Here is a 20,319-nt window from a genome sequence, read left to right as displayed (position 1 = left end):
CTTTCTTTCTCTCACCTCCCCTCCAATACTTTGGCCACCTGATGTGAAGAGCTGACTCATCTGAAAAGACCCTGATGCTGGGAAAGATTGAGGGCAGGAGAGAAGGGGACGACAGAAGATGAGATGGTTGGATGGTATCACCGACTCAATGGACATGAGTTTGGGTAAACTCCGGGAGTTGGTGATGGACAGGGAGGCCTGGCATGCTGCAGTTCATGGGGTCACAAAGAGTCGGACACGACTGAGCGACTGAACTGAACTGAACTGAACCCGTCCAATCGCTCAGACATGGAAGGATCAGGCAGGCCTAATGGGGACTAGGGTGCAAGAAGAGTTCGCCTCTCTTAGCCTCTGATTTGAACTCCAGGCTGAGAAACCCAGGGAGATTGTTCTGTGATCTAACTCAGGCCTGGCCCCAGGGACTCTGTGAGCTGTGTGCACTGTGGGCTGACTCCACTTCCTCCAGTGTCTGTGCATTAACACGAAGTGCGAGCGTGTGTGCTTAGTCGCTCAGCTGTGTCCGACTCTTTTCGACCCCATGGATGGCAGCCCGCCAGGCTCCTCTGTCCATGGGGATTCTCCAGGCAAGAAAACAGGCAAGAATACTGAGTGGGCTGCCATGACCTTCTCCAGGGGATCTTCCCCAACCCAGGGATAGAACCCAGGTCTCCTGCATTGTAGGCGGATTCTTTACCAGCTGAGCTACCAGGGAAGCCCTAACGTGATGTTGAGTGGATGACAAACCTACAACGCCAGGGACTAACGTCCTTGGGGGAATGGGGACCGCCCATCTACCCCTTCTTCAGCAGGTCTGGCCCGGGCGCCCCACCCCCCCGGGCCCCGCCCCTCCCGGGGCTCACCTATGGTCTTGATGACTGCCTCCTGGAACATGCGCTCTTCGTGTTCCTTGATGATCTTGGTGCCGAGGCTGATGGCCCCGTCGTAGCTCCCAGTCAGAGCGTAGTCGATGCTGAGCCGCAGCTGTCTTAGCAGAGTGTTGAACATCTCCAGCACCGTGGGCCCTGAGCGTAGGGGGTGGCAGACCTGACATCTGGGGCTGGCACTCCTGGCTCATTGCCCCCTGCCCAGGCTTACCGGGCAAGCCCAGGCCCACTTCCAGCCAGGGGCTTCCTCTGACCCCCCACCTTCCCTGGCTGAGTTCTCCTCCTGGATAAGCGCTCTGACACCTCCCTACCCTTGCCCTTTTCTGGAAGGAGGGACAGCCTACCGCTAAGGGCAGTTCTTCGTCCTTGAGGGGGTTTCCAGCCCCCGTTCCGCTCAAGATTCCCCCCTTACCCACAGAGCCGGTGGCGGCGATGACGGCAGCTTCCGACAGGACCTCCACGATGCCCGCCCGCACCGTGGCCGCGCTGCGGCTGTTGGCATCCAGGTGGCTCAGGAGCTGCTGGATAACCAGGTGGGAGTGCTGCGGCTGGGGAGGAGGAAGACGTGCTGGTCCCCAAACAGCAACCCCCCACGTGGCCTCTGAGCCAGGGCAGCCCTCCAGGAGGACCCAAAGTTGTGTGGACAAAAAGTGAGGTCCCAAAGCCAGCCGGCACTAGAAGGGGCGCCCAGATACCCTGGCTCCTCTTCCTAAGTCTCTCCCCCCTCCGTGGTCCAAGGAGGAGTTGAGTCAAATCCCAATGAAAAGTTGGATTTCCACGTATTTCCTGGGCCCTTTCACTTCAAGTGGGTCAAAAGTCAGTTTAAAAATATTGCTTCCTTTTCATTTCCCCCAGGTCCCAGGTCTTAAAGTAAGGGCCACAAGCGGTCACATGGTTTAATCCAGTGCTGCTCAAAGTGTGGCCCATGGTCTGGTGCCAATTCAAGATCTGTCTGATGCCCATTTACATTGAGCTAAGGACAGAAATTGAGAGTAAGTGTTGAGTAAGCAATCTGACAAAGCCATGGCAGCCAGTTACGGTCTGTGGGTTTATATTTTGCATGAGGTTTTTCACTTACTTTTTCTAGGAATTCTTTTTGTGTTTTATAAAGCATAAGTCTCTGACATATTAGAAATAAAATGTTTTAAACCAGTCCTTCTCCACGACTAGGTCAAGCAGCACCAGTTCAGACAACCAGGGGCTGGTTTTCTCCAGGTATGCATCATCCCGCTCCCAGGGGTACCCTTGACCAAGGGGACAAGTTGAACCTGGAGAACCATCATACCTGGATTGAGTACATGATGATTTTAAAGCAACGGATGGCGAACACCTTGGGTTCCCAAAGAGAATGGTTATCCAGATGGCTGTGAGGGAAAAAACGTGGAGAGTAACTGTGAAATGCAGGTGATGCAAAGAAGGAGGAGAAGCTTGGTGGGAACATAACCTGTCCTGAGAGACCCAGTCCCTCTTGAAGCTTCCAGGTAAGTAGCAAGGGCTTTCAGGTGCAGGTGAGAGAACCACGAGAAGTCAAGAAACAGGGTCTGTGGCTGTGGACTTAGGAATGAAGCCAAGCACCTTCCTTTAGCCTTGGAACTCCTGCCAACTCCTCTCCCCAAAACTGTGATTGGCCACTACGTGGTAGCTTTTGATGCCACAATGCAGAAGAACGTGGACACAGAGAAGGGACCAACTTGGCCGCAGCCCCTCAACTGTGACACCTCCTTCCCTCCTCCCAAGTCAGCAAGGAGGTGCTGGACCTGAAACAGTTCAAAGCTGGAGGCCGGTGGGCAGGGAAGGGGGACACTCACATGAGAACAGGCTTGATGGCGTTTTTGATGTTGCCAAAGGCAGCCCGGCCCAGCAGTTCCCGAAGGCACCTCTCAGCTAGCTCTGCCGGGTTCTCTTTCTCCTTCTCTGGTGCTTGGAGAGGGGAGGGGGACCGGCTGCGGAAACACACAGCCCGTGGGTGAAGAAGGATGGAATGCACAGTCTGAGAGTCAGCTTTGTGCAGGCTTTCTGTGCTTCCCTCATGCAAATGGACCCAGGAGGACAAGCAGGAACTTGATGTAGGCTGTGCAAGGTCACAGGGAGATGGCCAGGCTTTCAGAAGTTAAATGGGGTAAGGAAGCCCAGAGTGGAGGAAGATGGCGGGAGGAGGGATAAAGTTCTTTTTCTGGACACCCTAGGGACAGACCTGATGGGTCTCTGTGGGAAGGAAGGTGCCCTGAGCACCATGGACCTGGGGAGGTGCAGACTACAGGTATCTCCATGCCCCCAAGGCTTTGGAAGGGACAAAAGATGAGATAAGAAGAGAGGGATGCAAGCAGAGTTGGAGAAAGCAAAAGGGGAGAGAGGAGGGAGGGCAAAAAGCAGGAGGGAAAAAAAGAAAGGCTCAGGAGGGAAAAACGGGTGCTGGCTTGGGTGTGACTCAGTGGTACCTGAGTCACAGGGAGTGGGCTCAGATCTGGACAGGAGTCCCAGGATCCCTCATCCTTAGACCACCTGAGACCACCAAGGAGCTTGTCAGAGATAATGCTATTCCAGGAACAACCACCAGAGGGCATACTAAATTTCCCAACCAGCTCTAGTAACACAGTATCAATGGAAAGAAAGTGGGGAACTCAGATCTTCATTTGGTGTAATGCACAGCGGAGGTGGACAGCACCAGGAACCTTTCTCTCCATCCCATTTCACAGAGGGAAAAAGCAAGTGGCATGAACAGAATGAATTCATGTCTGGGGGTTCCCAGATTAAAATCTAACATCTGGAGCTCATGTCAAATGGCTGCTTGCTGGTGGGCATTTTTTAAGGACCTGAAATACCATTAGGAAGTGAGGGAGAAGAAGGGCCCTCCTCAGCAAATTGAAATGTTGTTCAGTTGCTAAGTCAAGTCCGATTCTTTGCAACCCCATCAACTGCAGCACACCAGGCTCCTCTGTCCTTCATTATCTCCTGAAGTTTGCTCAAACTCACGTCCATTGAGTCAGTGATGCCATCCATCCATCTCATCCTCTGCCACCTGCTTCTCCTCTTGTCCTAGCTCCCAGCATTGGGTTCTTTTGGCATTTAAAAACCTCCTTGTCCTGCTGCTTCTTGAAAGACCGAGGAAACCCGACTCTTGGTTCTTTGTATTCAGCACACACTCACCCCAGGGAGCCCAGCACCATCACTGCTTTTCCTTCAGGAATGCAGACCTTAAGGGGTACGGAGGGCTGGCAGAAGGACAGAGCTAACGTTCCAAAGGAACCAGCTTTGGATGTGCTGTGGAACAAGCCACAAACGCCAAGATCCCTGGCCTTGGAGCTGGGTTTTGCTGTCTGGTTGCCGAGCACCCTGGGAGGGCTGCAGAGTGGCCGTGCAAGCCGCTCCCTCGCCTGCTCACCTCTCTGCCTCCTCCACGTGTTGCAGATTGAAAAGCAGCGATGGCACGATCTTGTCCATGTGCTGTGGGTCCCAGATATTGGCCTGCAGTTCGTCATTCACCGTCTTCCTCACCACCCCTTGTAGACCTTTGATGCCTGACATTCGGATTCTGTAAAGAAAAGGGAGACAGGGGCCATGACGTCTGCAAACCTTGGCAAGTCCAGCTTCTGTGACAAGGAGGGGAGCACAGCGAGGGGTTTACAGATGCCCATAAAGGCAGAGGGGAGCCCACCTTCTACTCTGCGTGTGACTGGGCCTCCTGGCTGGCTGCCTGAAAGCCATGTCTTTCAGCTTGTCTTGGAGATTCCTTGACTGCCCTTGCCCTGTACCACCCAGGTTTCATCCCTAAGGTGCCAGTTTTCTCCAGGCTTCTTAGTACCCAGCTGAGTTTTCTCCAGCTTGAGACTAAGATATAAGAGCCCAAAGGGTTGCCAAGAATTGACAAGGCAGAAACTAGGGCTGAGGGCAACTTACAGGGGGAAGAGATCTGGAGGGGGAGGCACAGAGCTGTCAGGCTCTTGGGCACAAGAGGGTCTTGGCTGGGACTAAACTGGCTGAGAAATCAGAGGACATGTGAGTAACAGCACAGAGTGAACCCCTTTTGCACATGGTCCAGTCTCTAATGCAAGTGAAAGTCACTCAGTCGAGACCCACTCTTTGCCACCCCATGGAATTCTCCAGGCCAGAATACTGAAGTAAGTTAGCCTTTCCCTTCTTCAGGGGATCTTCCCAACCCAGGGATTGAACCCAGGTCTTCATTGCAGGCGAATTCCTTACCAGCTGAGCCACAAGGGAAGCAATGGAGTAGCCCTCATGGTCAACAAAAGAGTCCGAGATGCAGTGCTTGGATGCAACCTCAAAAATGACAGAATGATCTCGGTTCGTTTCCAGGGCAAACCATTCAATATCACAGTAATCCAAGTCTATGCCCCGACCAGTAATGCTGAAGAAGCTGAAGTTGAATGGTTCTATGAAAAGACTAGAACTAACACCAAAAAAAGATGTCCTTTTCATTATAGGGGACTGGAATGCAAAAGTAGGAAATCAAGAGATACCTGAAGTCACAGGCAAATTTGGTCTTGGAGTACAAAATGAAACAAGGCAGTATTAAGAAGAGGTGGCAATAATACACAGAAGAACTATACAAAAAAGATCTTCATGACCCAGATAACCACAAAGGTGTGATCACCCACCTAGAGCCAGACATCCTGGAATGTGAAGTCAAGTGGGCCTTAGGAAACATCACTACGAACAAAGCTAGTGGAGGTGATGGAATTCCAGTTGAGCTATTTCAAATCCTAAAAGATGATGCTGTGAAAGTGCTGCACTCAACATGCCAGCAAATTTGGAAAACAGCAGTGGCCACAGGACTGGAAAAGGTCTGTTTTCATTCCAATTCCAAAGAAGGGCAATGCCAAAAAATGTTCAAACTACCACACAATTGCACTCATATACACTAGCAAAGTAATGCTCAAAATTCTCCCAAGCCAGGCTTCAACAATACGTGAACTGTGAACTTCCAGGTGTTCAAGCTGGATTTATAAAAGGCAGAGGAACCAGAGATCAAATTGCCAACATCCGCTGGATCATCAAAAAAGCAAGAGAGTTCCAGAAAAACATCTACTTCTGCTTTATTGACTATGCCAAACCCTTGGACTGTATGGATCACAACAAACTGTGGAAAATTCTGAAAGAGATGGGAATACCAGACCACCTGACCTGCCTCCTGAGAAATCTGTATGCAGGTCAAGAAGCAACAGTTAGAACTGGACATGGAACAACAGACTGGTTCCAAATAGGAAAAGGAGTACATCAAGGCTGTATATTGTCACCCTGCTTATTTAACTTATATTCAGAGTACATCATGCGAAATGCTGGACTGGATGAAGCACTAGCTGGATCAAGATTGTTGGGAGAAATATCAATAACCTCAGATATGCAGATGACACTACCCTTATGGCAGAAAGCGAAAAAGAACTAAAGAGCCTCTTAATGAAAGTGAAAGAGAAGAGTGAAAAAGTTGTCTTAAAACTCAACATTCAGAAGACTAAGATCATGGTATCCAGTCCCATCCTTTCATGGCAAATAGATGAGGAAACAATGGAAACAGTGAGAGACTATTTTTTGGGCTCCAAAGTCACTGCAGATGGTGATTGAAGTCATGGAATTAAAAGACACTTGCTCCTTGGAAGAAAAGCTATGACCAACATAGACAACGTATTAAAAAGCAGAGACATTACTTTGCTGACAAAGATCCATCTAGTCAAAGCTATGGTTTTCCCAGTACTCATGTATGTGAGAGCTGGACTATAAAGAAAGCCGAGAGCCGAAGAATTGATGCTTTTGAATTGTGGTGTTGGAGGAGACTCTTGAAAGTCCCTTAGACTGCAAGGAGCTCAAACTGGCCAATCCTAAAGGATATCAGTCCTCAATATTCACTGGAAGGACTGATGCTAAAGCTGAAACTCCAATACTTTGGTCACCTGATGTGAAGAACTGACTCACTAGAAAAGACCCTGATGCTGGGAAAGATTGAAGGCAGGAGGAGAAGGGGATGACAGAGGATAGATGGTTGGATGGCATCACTGACTCAATGGACATGAGTTTGAGCAAGTTCCGGGACGTGGTGATGAACAGGGAAGCCTGGTGTGCTGCAGTCCATGGGGTGGCAAAGAGTTGGACACGACTGAGTGACTGAACTGCACTGAACTGAGTATCCACTGTGCTGACCCAGGTGACAGGACGGTCCTGCAGGGGGGGCCCTCTTTCCTGGCTGTTTATTTCATCCTGAGGTTCCTTTTTTTAACCAAACCTTTTTCTGATGATAACATAAAACATGCTAATTATAGAAAAGTGCAAAGATGATTTATCCCCTGCCATCACCACTTAAAGATAGTTATCATTGGCATTTTGGTGTCCTGCTTTTCTTCTGTGTATAATATCTAACAGAATAAAGAACTTGCTGCATATCTAATTTGTATTGGTTTTTTTCACCCATAGCATTCTATTACAAGCATTTTCCTATATCATTAACTCACAAACACGTTGAATGGTTACTTGATACACTGTTATAAGAACTTTCTAAACTAGTCTCCTATTGGTCATTGGTTGTTTCTAAATTTGCTTCTGTAATAATGCTACAGTGGACATCCTTTTATAAAATGCTTTGTTGTTGTTGACTTGCACAGTTGGAGTTGCCAAGCCAAGTCCGACTTTACTACATTCCAAATCATTGCCGTGAATGGAATTACTGAATCGAACGATAAGAAATAAAAGGCTCCCAATTTTGCCAGATTCCTCCCCCACCCCCATCGCACAAGCTGCAGGAGACGGCTGTCCTCTCTGTTTCTGCCTCAGCACTGGGGATCTCATTTTAAACAACTGCTCTAATTTTGTAGCTCAGAAAAATCCTCACATCTTGTAGCCATTTCAACTCCTATACCCCTTATTGGAGTTGAGCAGTTTTTCTAAACATTTAGTTGCAATTTGTAACTTCAACTTCAGTTTTAAGTGCTGTTGCCAAGGTTCAATCCCTGGGTCCGGAAGATCCCCTGGAGAAGGGAATGGCTACCCACTCCAGTATTCTTGCCTGGAGAATCCCACAGACAGAGGAGCCTGGAGAGCTACAGTCCATGGAGTTGCAAAGAGTCGGACATAGCTGAGAGGCTGAGCACAGGGTGCTATGCTGAGCTTTTTAACCCAGAGAACATAAATGGGTAGCGGGTTTGCCTAATGTACCAAGATGCCCTGGCCCAGGATCAGTTAGGCTGCTGGCAATGGACACAGATTCCCTGGGCAAACACTCAGCTACTCCCATCCTGACCCCCAGTCAGCACCCTGAGCCGAGGCTTTTCAGATTGGAGAAAAAATTAACTGGAATACAGTTCTGTTAACTATTGTTGGCTTCAGGTGAAAGGTTCTCTGTCGTGCAGTCCAGAAATAAATCCCAGACATGCTGGACTCCTGTCCCACCCAAGAGAGTCTGGCTGGAAGGGAAACCAGGCCCGGGGGGTGGAAAATTTTCTATTCAGGGTTTCGCTCTTCATGACTATGAATTAATTTTTATTCGCTCTTTCAATTTCCCCAGAATCCCTTCCACATATGAACACATTTCATTCCATGACACCTGGCGCTGACTGACTGGGCCTGAAGGAGAAGCAGCTTCTTACTGCTCCTTGTAATGGGCTCAGTGGAGGTCTGCCTGCATGCAGGGGACCCAGAGAGTGTGAACCCAAGGGGTTATACACACACACACACACACACACACACACCCCACACCCCTATTTACGAGACCCAAGGATAGTTCTTAGAAGGGAGCTCTGGGCTCTGCAAAGGCTGCGAAGGACCAGGGGAGAGCTCCTGGAGAAAGGATGCAGGGAGGTTATGGATGGGAGACAAGAGGAAGGGAGAATCGCTTCTCACCCCTCAGCCTCCCTTCCATGGGTGGCAGGTGCCAGGCTGTGGGTGCCGAGGGCACTACCCAGCTGTCAGGAGCAAACCTCAGCACCCTTCTCCCAATGTTCATTCGCTGTCCATGTCAGGACATGGTGTGACTGCGCCTTCTCCCCTCCTACCGTGGATTGTGTATATGTGCGCAGTTGTAGGTGTATGGGTGTGTGATTGCGTGTGGGTTTCCCTTGTGGCTCAGACAGTAAAGAATTGGCCTGCCATGCAGGAGACCCAGGTTCAATCCCTGGGTCGGGAAGATCCCCTGGAGGTGGGCATGGAAACCCACCTCAGTATTCTTGCCTGGAGAATTCCATGGACAGAAGAGCCTGGAGGGCTGCAGTCCATGGGGTTGCAAAGAGTCCTAAACGACTGGGCGACTAACACAACGTGACACGTGGGTTTGTGTAGTGAACGTGACTGTGTGTGTGGATGTCATTGTATGTATGTGTGTGGTTGTGTATGCAATTGTGTATTGTGTGATGGTATGCATGTGTGTGATGGTGTATGTGTGTGAGTGCGTGTAGAGCGGCACGAGAAGTGTCCCCTCCCCTCCCTTTCCCAAAGCAGGGCTCTGCCTGTGTGGTCAGCATCCCTTACAGTCACACCTGGTTACCGCCCTGCCTCTTCCTCATCACCTGCTTCTGGACACACCCCACCTGCTCCATCCCCTTCTGCCTCTTCACAGCCATCTGGAGTGAGCTGGCTGCTGCGGGAATCAGCACTGGGGAGACAGGGGGCTCCTTCCTCCCCCTGACCCCCACCGGCCTCACAGAGGCACTGCAGCAGCAGAGCCCCAGGGAGCCCCTGGCTGGTTCCAGAGAGGGGAGACTGGGGAGCCGGGATACTGCCGGCCAGTCACACGGGTCCTGCCCCAGAGCAGTCCTGAGGCTCAGAAGCTTTGGGAACTGGCAGCCTGGGGGATGGAGGGGTTTGCATCCTGGGGTTCCTCCAATCCAGACCATCAGCCATGGTTTGCAAGCAGTCATTAAGGGCACACAGGGCTCCCTGACCCTGCCATCACACACCACGTGGCACTCCGAGTCCCTTGGGGTGCTGACGTGATGCAGGAAGGAGCCAGCAGCTGAGTTCCGGAAAAAAGCCATGGAGAACTGGTCTCCTGTGGGCGTGTTGGCCACCCAGCCTCAGCCTCCCAGCCCCTGCCTCCTCCGGCTCCTGAAGCTTTGTCAGGTGAATGGCTCAGCCCTTCTCCTTCCTCCCTCCTCCTTTGCCTTGGTTTCCCATCGCCTCCCAGAGGTGATAACGTACTCCTCATAGGCAGGGGTTTACTTTTCATCCTTTGCACCTTTCAGTTCCAAGGACGATGCTTAGCACAAAACACCAAGGTACTGCTTCATAGGCCTGATGCTGTGTCGTGATTTGTCTATCTGTGTCAGCCTATATTTGTGTGAATTTCTCTGTGATGTTATTTGAGGGGTTTAATTTCTATGTCAACGAGTCTATTTCTGTGAGTGAAGTATTTTTGTATGAGTGTGTGTGCATGTGTGTGTGTGTAAAAGTGTGCTCTGTCATTTAAGATGTCCATCTGAGAAGCACTTATTCCTTCATTCACTTACTCAACAAGTATTTCTTGAGTGCCTGCTGCTCTCCAGGCACTTGGCATGCTTGAGTGAATGAAACTGATTCCTGCCCTCACAGAGCTGACATTGTAGTGAGGAGAGATAGACAATGAAGAGAGACATATGCAAATGATGAAACATGTTTGAAGGGGAAATAAAAATAGAGCAGCGTGAGGGAGAAAGGGATGGGGTATGTGGGAATTTTCAAGGGAAGGCGTTGTTGACAAGGGGCTATTTGAGCACAGCCTGGAAGAGGTGAAGGAGTGAGCTGTACAGACCCACACAAGAAGCATTTCAGGCAGAAGAACAGACAGTGCAAAGGCCCTGTGGCAGGAATGTCCCTGGTGTGTTTCCAGGCAGCACAGAAGCCTGTGTGGCTGAAGGGGAATGTGCAGTGGGAGAGGGGATGAGATGAAGTCAGGAGGGCAGCAGGGATCGACCAATGCGAGGATTTTGGCTTTTTATTTTTGGGTGTGCATTTGTGGGCTTCCCTGCTGGCTCAGACAGTAAAGAATCCGCCTGCATTGCAGGAGACCCAGGTTCAGTCCCTGGGTCAGGAAGATCCCCTGGAGAAAGGAATGGCAATCCACTCCAGTATTCTTGCCTGGAGAATCTAATGGACAGAGAAGGCTGGCAGGTTACAATCCATAGGGTTGCAAAGAGTCAGACACCACTGAGAGACTAACACTAACACACTATTTTGATGGAGAGTGGTAAGTGGGAATATTTCTGGGGTGTGTAAGTGCATGCACTTCTGAACAAAAGAGACCACGGGTGTGTGTGTGTGTGTGTGTGACTGGCTCTCAGATTGGGCTCAGAGGACCATGACCTTACACCTCACTCTGTTTTCTGCCCCTTGAGACTATTCCTTTAGAAATCCTGTATTGGGAGCACAACTCTGCCCAAGCACTCGCCTAAGTCCTGCTGCGAACCTTTTCCCTGCCAACAACACCAGAGCTGTGGTAAATGTGGTAAAATTAGACACGCAGTCCAGGCTGGGAGCTCTGGGGACCCACTGATGCTCCTGCCTTATACTCACTTAGTCTTGATCTCCAAGTCCTCGTGGCTGGAGTGGCACATCTCACTGAAGCGAGACACAAAGAAATCGTAGCTCCGATGGTAGGACGGGGTGTCCTCCTCAATGTTGGCGAACTTCACAAACTGTGTGTGGGGGGGGAGAGGGAGAAAAGACAGGAAGGTGACCCGTCATGCCCCCCACCTTTGGGCTCTGGCACTTCTGGCACTTTGCCATTGGAAAGCCACAGGATAACACATCTCGGGAAACACACACACCCCTGGATCCATCTCTAGTCTGCTTCCCAGAGCACACTGTGAGATTTGAGAACCAGATTCTGGAGATCTGAGTACCAAATTCTGCTCCCCTCTCCAGTCTACATGAAACAGGAATCCCTGGCCCTTCCCTGCTAGGTGAGCAGAGAATGGAAGAGAAAAGGGGAGCACCGTCACGTAAACTCCTGTTCCCATTAACATCCAGGGCTGCCCCAAACACACAGGCTTTGCGGCTTCGCGGAGCAGTGCTGCAGTTGAGCAAAAGTCAATCCTAAAGCACAGAGCACCACCCTAGAAGGCATTCTGGGAAACCAGGGCAAATCTGAACTTTAATTGGAAACCATAACTACGTTTTATTGTGAAAATTTTGAGTACATGTTGAAGGTGTGCCATTTCAGTTCATTAAGTCTTGCTCAGCATTCTCAGCTGCTAGATCCCTTCTGCCATCGCTGTGCTGCGAATTTGCAGTTCTAAATAGGGACTTGATTTCTACTGAGCCCCGCAGGGAAGCGAGAGTCACAGACTGAGTGGAGTTAAATTACCCAAAATGAAATATAATTCTTACAGCTTATTTTGCTTAGTACCACAAACAACTCTAAACAGATTTGATTTAGACTATATTCTCCATTATTCTGCCTTGCACTATTATTCAATTTTTACAAACCTTTGTTGGTTCAAAAAGGACATACTGTTATTACTAAAATTATCTAGTTAGTACACTCTCACAATATTCAGTATTGTCAACCTGTTTTCCCCATTTAAATACTTAAAGTTGCTAATAACTTTCTTTCAGATGAAAATTAGCAACCCACAAGCATTCTTAATTATTATAGTGTTTTGTTCTTGCAATAATAAATACACATTTATTTTCTGCTGACTCATAGATCTCAACATGCAAAGCAAATAAGGAAGTCTTTCCTTCAAAAATACATCTAAAATGTACATATGTATTTGGAAGTTTTAATTCTGCTATTAGCAATAAATCCAAATGACATTGTTTGATTTATTGATGTGGCAATGCAGAAGAAGTGTAGTGGTAATCCATGTGATCACAAGATCATCAATTAGACATAAGTTTGGGAGTTGCAGAAACAACGATAAAGCTGTTGTTTGGCTATGTGATCTTCCTAAACCCTGCAGGCTAGAACACAAAGTCAGGCTGATACAGAGTGAGGGAAAGTCACTCAGTTATGTCTGACTCTTTGTGACTGTATAGTCCATGAAATTCTCCAGGTCAGAATACTGGAGCGGGTAGCTATTTCCTTCTTCAGGGGATCTTCCCAACCCAGGTATGGAACCCAGGTCTCTGGCATTGCGGGAGGATTCTTTACCAGCTGAGCTACCAGGGAAGCCCAAGAATACTGGAGTGGGTAGCCTATCCCTTCTCCAGTGGATCTTCCTGACTCAGGAATTGAACCGGGGTCCTGGTGTCTCAGAGGGTAAAGTGTCTGCCTGTAATGCGGGAGACCTGGGTTCGATACCTGGGTTGGGAAGATCCCCTTGAGAAGGAAATGGTAACCCACTCCAGTATTCTTGTCTGGAGAATCCCATGGATGGAGGAGTCTGGTAGGCTTCAGTCCATGGAGTTGCAAAGAGTTGGACATGACTGAGCGACTTCATTTTTTTTCTTTCTTTCTTTCTCCTGCATAGAAGGCAGATTCTTTGCCAGCTGAGCTACCAGAGTTGATACAGAAGTTGGAGCTAAATATGGGTTCATCGTTGCCCTTAACCACCACCGAGATGGTCCCAGGCTTCACTCCTGGAATTAGAAGCCTGGCTTGGTCCATCAGGTGAGAGGAGTCATGCAGCTATGTGGTTCTAACCACAGATCTGCCTCTAACTGGTAGGAGGACCTCTGAGTGAGAGATTTGACTTCTCTATGTCTTGGTCTTCCCATGTGAGGAATGAGCAGCCCAGTTTTCATTCATTATAGTTCTTTCTTTTATTGATACTCTACTTCAAATATGATAAGGCAGTTTAAGATAAGACTGAGTATGCAAGAGTATGTGCATTTCAAAATAATTAAAACAAGACTGAAGAAGAAAAGAGGCCAGTAATAAAGAAGGAGAAATTGTTAAAGAAAGACTTGGTCCTTGAGACTTCCCTGGTGGTCCAGTGGTTAAGAATTTGGCTTCCAGTGCAGGGGACACTGGTTCGATCCCTGGTCGGGGAACTAAGATCCCATGTGCCCTGGAGCAACTAGCCCACCTGTGGGGAACTACTGAGCCTGTGCACTTCAGAGCCTGAGCTCCGCAACAGGAAAACCCTGAGCAGCGCAATGAAGACCCGCACAGCCAAAATTTAAAAAAATAATAATAATAACTAAAAAAAAAAAAAAAAGACCTAGTCCTAAATATATATTGACTGTGTAGACCCAAATATATATCAGGAGAATGAATAACCAGACTTCATGGTCACTGATGTGGGAGTTGATGGGCTAATAGCAATGATGTTTAGAACATACATGTTATCAGGTACTACCCTAAGCATTTTATATGCATCAGCTATTTCATTTCATGAAATGACTCTAATTTAGAGAGAGATTATTATTCTCACTTTGAAGACAAAGAGACCGAGACCCACAAACGTTACATAATTGCCCAGGGTCCTGCAGGAAAAACCCGGGTATCAACACAGAGGCCTCACTGCAGGTCTCCCCAGCAGAGCTCTCCGGCTTTGCTCTTGATCCTGGCTTCCTCTAGCGCCTCAGACCAAATGACCCAGGAGCATTGCTTTGGGGATGGGGGCAGTTGTCAGGGGGAACGGGCAGAAGATGAAGACACCGCTGGAGAGGACCTTGTGTAAACTAACTCACTTCAGTCGTGTCTGACTCTGTGACCCCATGGACTGTAGCTCACCAGGCTCCTCTGTCCACGGGGATTCTCCAGGCAAGAATACTGGAGCGGGTTGTCATTACCTTCTCCAGAGGATCCTCCCGACCCAGGTATCGAATTCCCATTTCTTATGTCTCCTGCATTGGCAGGGGGGTTCTTTACCACTAGCACCACCTGGGAAGCCCAGGTGGGGACCTTTGTTATTGTTCAGTTGCTCAGCTGTGTCTGACTCTTTGCGACCCTGTGGACTGCAGCACACCAGGCTTCCCTGTCCTTCACTATCTCCTGGAGTTTTCTCAAACTCATGTCCACTGAGTCAGTGATGCCATCCAACCATCTCATCCTCTGTCGCCCCCTTCTCCTCATGCCCTCAATCTTTCCCAGCATCACAGTCTTTTCTAATGAGTCGGTTCTTCACATCAGGTGGCCAAAGTACTGGAGCTTCAGCTTCAGCATCAGTCCTTCCAATGAATATTCAGGGTTGATTTCCTTTAGGATGGACTAGTTGGATCTCCTTACAGTCCAAGGGACTCTCAAGAGTCTTCTCCAGCATCACAGTTTGAAAGCATCAATTCTTCGGTGCTCAGCTTTCTTTATGGTCCAACTCTCACATCTGTATATGACTATTGGGAAAATTTTGACTATATGGACCTTTGTCGGCAAAATGATGTCTCTGCTTTTTAATACACTGTTTAGATTTGTTATAGCTTTTCTTCCAAGGAGCAAATTCTCCGTCTCTGAGGCCCAGAACTGCCCAGGAGGCTACAGCCTTCTGGCTCAGACAGATTATTCCATTGCCTCGCTCTCTAAGATTCTTGCTCTGTTACAAGATGTGGGGACGAGACTGTACTTGATGCCATCCAGAGGGTGTGAGCCCCATTTGTTACATTATGAGTGGTATCAGGGCTAATAAAACAGCCACTTTTTGGTACCAGGATCTCTGAGCATCCTTGGGAACCTTTGGTTTGGTAGCTTGATAGGAGGAGCTTCCCTTCCCCGAGTCTGAAAGTCGGACAACAGAGATGACCTGGTCAGGGAATGCTGACCTGAGTATCCCCATGGGTGCTGCTCTAAGAGAGCCCACCTTAAGCTGCTCGAGTCCTCCAGGGCTGATGAGAGGAGGCCAAAATGGAAACTTTGGTAATCGTGGTTCAGAGGATCAAATTGGAGGGCCCTGGTCATAGGGCCACACTCACTGTAGAAGTCCACATGGGGAACATGCCCAAAGCTGGCTGAGACAGGGGCTGAGACTCTGGGCTTTAAAGCAGAGCCTCCATTTCTCCTATTAGAGGCAGAACAGTGTCACAATTATGAGAAGAGGTTTGAAGCCAGACTACTAGGAGGCTGATCTGAGGTTCTCTGTGCCTCAGCCATCCCATCTGTACAATGGGTCTAGCAAGAGCAGCTGCCTCATAGACTTGTATGACCAGTCCATCACCGTTAACAGTTGCCACCCCATTTTTCCCCACAGTGGATTTTGGGCTTGCTGTCAGTACTCCATGAGTTTCCACTGGGCCTCTGTACTTGTGTGACCCTCTAATGTTGTTAAATGCAAATGCCTAAAACAGCAGGAACTTCCTGGCTACTTTATGCCGATCACCGCTAGTTCATATCTTAAGAACGGCTTTCGTTAAAATGCTGCTTGTCTAATGCATAAGATTGTGAAATAATAAAGTAGGGTTTTTTGTTTTATTTTTTAAAGACATTGTCATGAGGAAGGTCTCCATAGCAACAAACTGGAGACTGTGAAGATATGACACTTCAAAGGCCATGGGCACCGCTAGAGCCACCCTTTCATGATCAAAGTTTCAGCTCTTCATACACAACAAAGGGTGCTATGCTTGCAGGAGTTGCTCACCCACCCTCTGGCACAGGCAGGAAAGAGCCACAGTTGTATGAAAACTGAGAATTACTAAGGGGTTGGGTCAATAGAGAGAAAGCAAGCTCCAAATATTGACATTGCAAAACCAGCCCTCCCTGGGTCTGGAAAATGGAAGCTGAGCTGCTGGTCAGCCTTACTTCAGCGCTAGCCAAGTCTCTCCAAGCACAAGCCAGCCTTCTCTCTTCCTTAGTTGGATATTCTGAGCCACACAATTTCCTGCTGTCAACAACAGAACCATGGTTTGAAATACTGGGTATAGAGAAACCCCAACTCTGTAGATCTAGGACTGCAGGCCTTTTTACTCTGTTCACCTTCTTAAGAAGAAAGTTGTTTTGCTTCTCTAAGATGAACCCTAGCTGGAAAAGATCTCATAAACCACACTTTTCTTTTTTTAATTAGAAGCTAATTACTTTACAATATTGTGATGGTTTCAGCCATACATCAATATGAATTGGCCATAGGTATATATATGTCCCATCTCTCTTGAACCCCCTACCGACCTCCCCCGCCCCATCCCACCCCTCTAGGCTGTCAGAGAGCACCAGCTTTGGGTTCCCTGCGTCATATAGCAAACTCCCACTGGCTGTCTATTTTACCCATGGTAATGTGTATGTTTCAGTGCTATTTTCTCAAATCATCCCACACTCTTCTTCTCCCACTGTGTCCAAAAGTCTGTTCTTTATGTCTGTGTTTCCTTTGCTGCCCCGCAAGCAGGATCATCAGTACTATCTTTCTAGATTCCATATATATATATACATATACGTGTTAATATACAATATTTGTCTTTCTCTTTCTGACTTCCTTCACTCCGTATAATAGGCTTCAGGTTCATCCCCCTCATTAGAACTGACTCAAATGCATTCCTTTTTATAGCTGAGTAATATTCCACTGTGTATATGTACCACAACTTCCTTGCCCATTCATCTGTCAATGGACATTTAGGTTGCTTCCATGTCCTAGCTATTATAAATAGTGCTGCATTGAACATTGAGGTAGATGGGTCTTTTTCAATTATGGTTTCCTCAGGGTATATACCCAGTAGAACCACACAGTTTGACTCTAACATCCCCTACCCATTCTCCCATCTACTTTTGTTTACAGCTACTCCTGGGAGAAGTTTTCCTTAAAGCCAAAGGAACAGTCCTACTGTGACATGTTGGTGCCCTGCAAATTGCCTGACTGCCGGCCAAGGTGAGTCCCTCCACCCGGGGCACCCTCCCCTGTGTGCATGTGTGCTAAGTCACTTCAGTCGTGTCTGACTCTTTGTGACCCTATGGACTGTCCCACCAGGCTCCTCTGTTCATGGGATTCTCCAGGCAAGAATACTGGAGTGGGTAGCCCTTTCCTTCTCCAGGGGATCTTCCCAACCCAGGGATTGAACTCGTGTCTCTTACATCTCCTGAATTGGCAGGCAGGTTCTTTACCACTAGCACCACTTGGGAAGCCCTGGGACACCCTCCCCTGTCTACCCATAGTACAGCTTTCCTCCTTCAAGATTCTTTGCAAAACTGATGGTTGTTTCAAAAACTCCTGGGAAAGCCCAGTGTTGCTGCCCGAAAAGGTGACCTCTCTGGTCCCAAGTAGCCCCATGTACTAGCCAGCCTCCAAGGCCTACACTAGGGAAGTACAGACCCAGGGAAGCCCGGGCTGCCTCTGCTCTGAAACCCCCATCGTTTGCTGGGGCTGACCCCCATGACCTGAGCTGTTCCCCCAGCATCACAGTTCTGCCCCCACCTCCCTTCATGGAACCCACTTCTAGCCTGCTCGTTTTTAGCAGTGCTGATTCCTACCCTGGTGTGGGAGACAAGAGGATTTCTAGTCTATAGGTGACAGTTAAAACCACAAGAATTGATGAAATTGTCCAGAGGGAGCACACAGAGAGGAGGATAGAGCAGTAACCTTGGAGACCACAGACATCTCAGGGGGGACGTGGAAGAAAAGAATCACTGAAGGAAACTATTAGTTTCCTATTGTTGCCGTAATAATTTAGTGCCGTAATAAATACCACAATTTAGTGGCCTAATGCAACACAAATTTATTACTTTATTACTTATTACAGTTCTGGGGGTCAGAAGTCTAAAATGTGGGCTTCCCTAGTGGTCCAGTGTTTAAGAATCCACCTTGCAATGCAGGGGATAAGGTTAGATCCCTGGTCCAGGAAGATCCCATGTGCCACGGGGCAACTACGCCAGTGTGCAATGACTACTGAGCCAGTGCGCCTTAGAGCCCATGCTCTGCAACCAGGGAAGCCGACACAGTGAGGAGCCCAAGCACAGCAACTAGAGAGTAGCCCCCCTCTTGCTGCAACTAGAGAGAGCCCGCATGCAGCAAAGAAGACCCAGTACAGCCAAAAATAAAAATAAATTTAAAAAAAAGTCTCAAATGGGTCTGCAGGGTTTCATTCCTTCTGGACGCTTCCAGGAGAGCATCTGTTTCCTTGACTTTTCTAGCTTCCAGAAGCCACCCACATTCTTTGGCTCATGGCCCCCTTCCACCATCCTCATGGCCAGCAGAGGAGCATCTTCAAATTTCTTTCTCTCTATTCCTGATCTGCTGTCTGACTCTGATCCTCCTGCCTCCCTCTTAGAAAGATGGGAGCACATGGAGAATCTCCTTATCACAAGATCCTGAACTTGATCAAACCTGCCAATTCCCTTCTGTCATCTAAGGTACATTCATGGGTGTCAGTGATTAGGATGAGGATACAGGTAGGGGATCATTATTCAGCCAAACATAGAAACTAAGAAGGATAGGCCAGGTGGGAAGAGCTGGGGTGACAGGGCCAGGAAGTCAAGGCAGTATGAAAAAGGTGCAATCAACAGGGAGAAATGCCACCAGAGATAGAAACATCAGCTGGAAGTTGAGTGAAGAATGGGTTGTTTGCATGGTTTCCACAGATTTCTAAGTGCAAAGACCAAAAAAAAAAAAAAAAAAAGAAAATTTACAATTGAGAGAGCTGGCTGTAACCACCCTAACTTGGGATGACACTTAGCATCCATAAAAGTGGATTGCCAGACACTCCTGCTTCTTTTAGATGCTCAGTGCCCAGCACTCTCCATGAAACATTATGCCCCAAAGTATTTAACTGCATCCAATCAAACATTCAGAACCAATTCTAGTCTTTGGGAAGTATAGGAGACAAGAGAGCAAAACGAACACCACAAGGAGATAGTCAGACAAATCCAGAACATGGGACATTCTACAAAGTGATGACCTGGTCAATACCATGAAAAATGAAGAGGGACAGGAGAGGGGCTGGGACAGGTTAAGAGACGTAAGAGACATAGAAAACAAAATAAACACATGATCTATACTGAATCCTGATTTGAAAGACAGTAATACAAGACAATGTGGGGACTATGAGGGAAATTTTAATTTGAATTAAATAATTTTTTAAAATCAGGGAATGATGGCTAGTTTTGTCAGGTGAGCTAAAGGTACTTTGTGGTTATGCAGAATGTAAACTTTTTTAGTTTTCTTTCCCTTGCTTGTTTTGTTTCTTTCGTTTTATACTGGAAGAGGCTTGAACTTATATTTAGACTAAAAGAAGGAATCAGAAAAAGGGGAAGGGTGGAGACATGGAGAGAATAATGGATGTAGGGAGATTCCTGAGGAAAAGGGAACCTGTGGGGACGAAAAAGATGGACAAAAGTTGAGGGACCCCAAGCAGATAGTCCCCGTTTTCTCAGTGGACAGAAGAAGGCAAGGCCACCTCTGAGACTGAGGAAGCAGATTCAGGATGCTGCTTGAGGAGACAACAGAAGGTCTCTAGTGACCACTGAGGAGATGAGAGAAGGCAGTGGTCAAAAAATGGATAAGGAGCTGCCTTGAAAGCCCAAGTCAAAATTTAAAGCATGCCTCTGTAGATGCCCCAGTCCTCACATCAGGCGGTTTTCTGAGGGTGGTTCTTTGAGTGGGGCATTTGGGTGCAGAAGGCAGAGCATGGCTGCAGCAGGTAATCAAGGAGCCTGGTTCCTACT

At 48.2% G+C, this 20,319-nt stretch overlaps 1 protein-coding gene across 6 annotated transcripts in view; it reads right to left on the bottom strand.

The window, feature by feature from the left end:
- EFR3B (EFR3 homolog B) overlaps positions 1–20,319 on the bottom strand; it is a 95,499-nt gene that overhangs the window by 19,979 nt on the left and 55,201 nt on the right. Inside the window, exons 5-10 of one of the 6 annotated variants that reach the window (XM_043917331.1) lie at positions 11,373–11,494; positions 4,267–4,416; positions 2,693–2,827; positions 2,170–2,248; positions 1,297–1,405; positions 861–1,022 (exon numbers count right to left, since the gene is read on the bottom strand). In XM_043917331.1, the coding sequence (XP_043773266.1) occupies positions 861–1,022; positions 1,297–1,405; positions 2,170–2,248; positions 2,693–2,827; positions 4,267–4,416; positions 11,373–11,494 (757 nt within the window). Of the gene's footprint in view, positions 1–860; positions 1,023–1,296; positions 1,433–2,169; positions 2,249–2,692; positions 2,828–4,266; positions 4,417–11,372; positions 11,495–20,319 lie in introns of all 6 variants that reach the window. The other 5 variants (XM_043917332.1, XM_043917329.1, XM_043917333.1 and 2 more) reach the window with 5 other exon arrangements.

The sequence above is a fragment of the Cervus elaphus genome, chromosome 11 (assembly GCF_910594005.1).
Source record: "Cervus elaphus chromosome 11, mCerEla1.1, whole genome shotgun sequence".
Taxonomy (NCBI): domain Eukaryota; kingdom Metazoa; phylum Chordata; class Mammalia; order Artiodactyla; family Cervidae; genus Cervus; species Cervus elaphus.
Note: the sequence above shows the minus strand (reverse complement) of the source record. Positions and strands in the feature narration are given on the sequence as shown.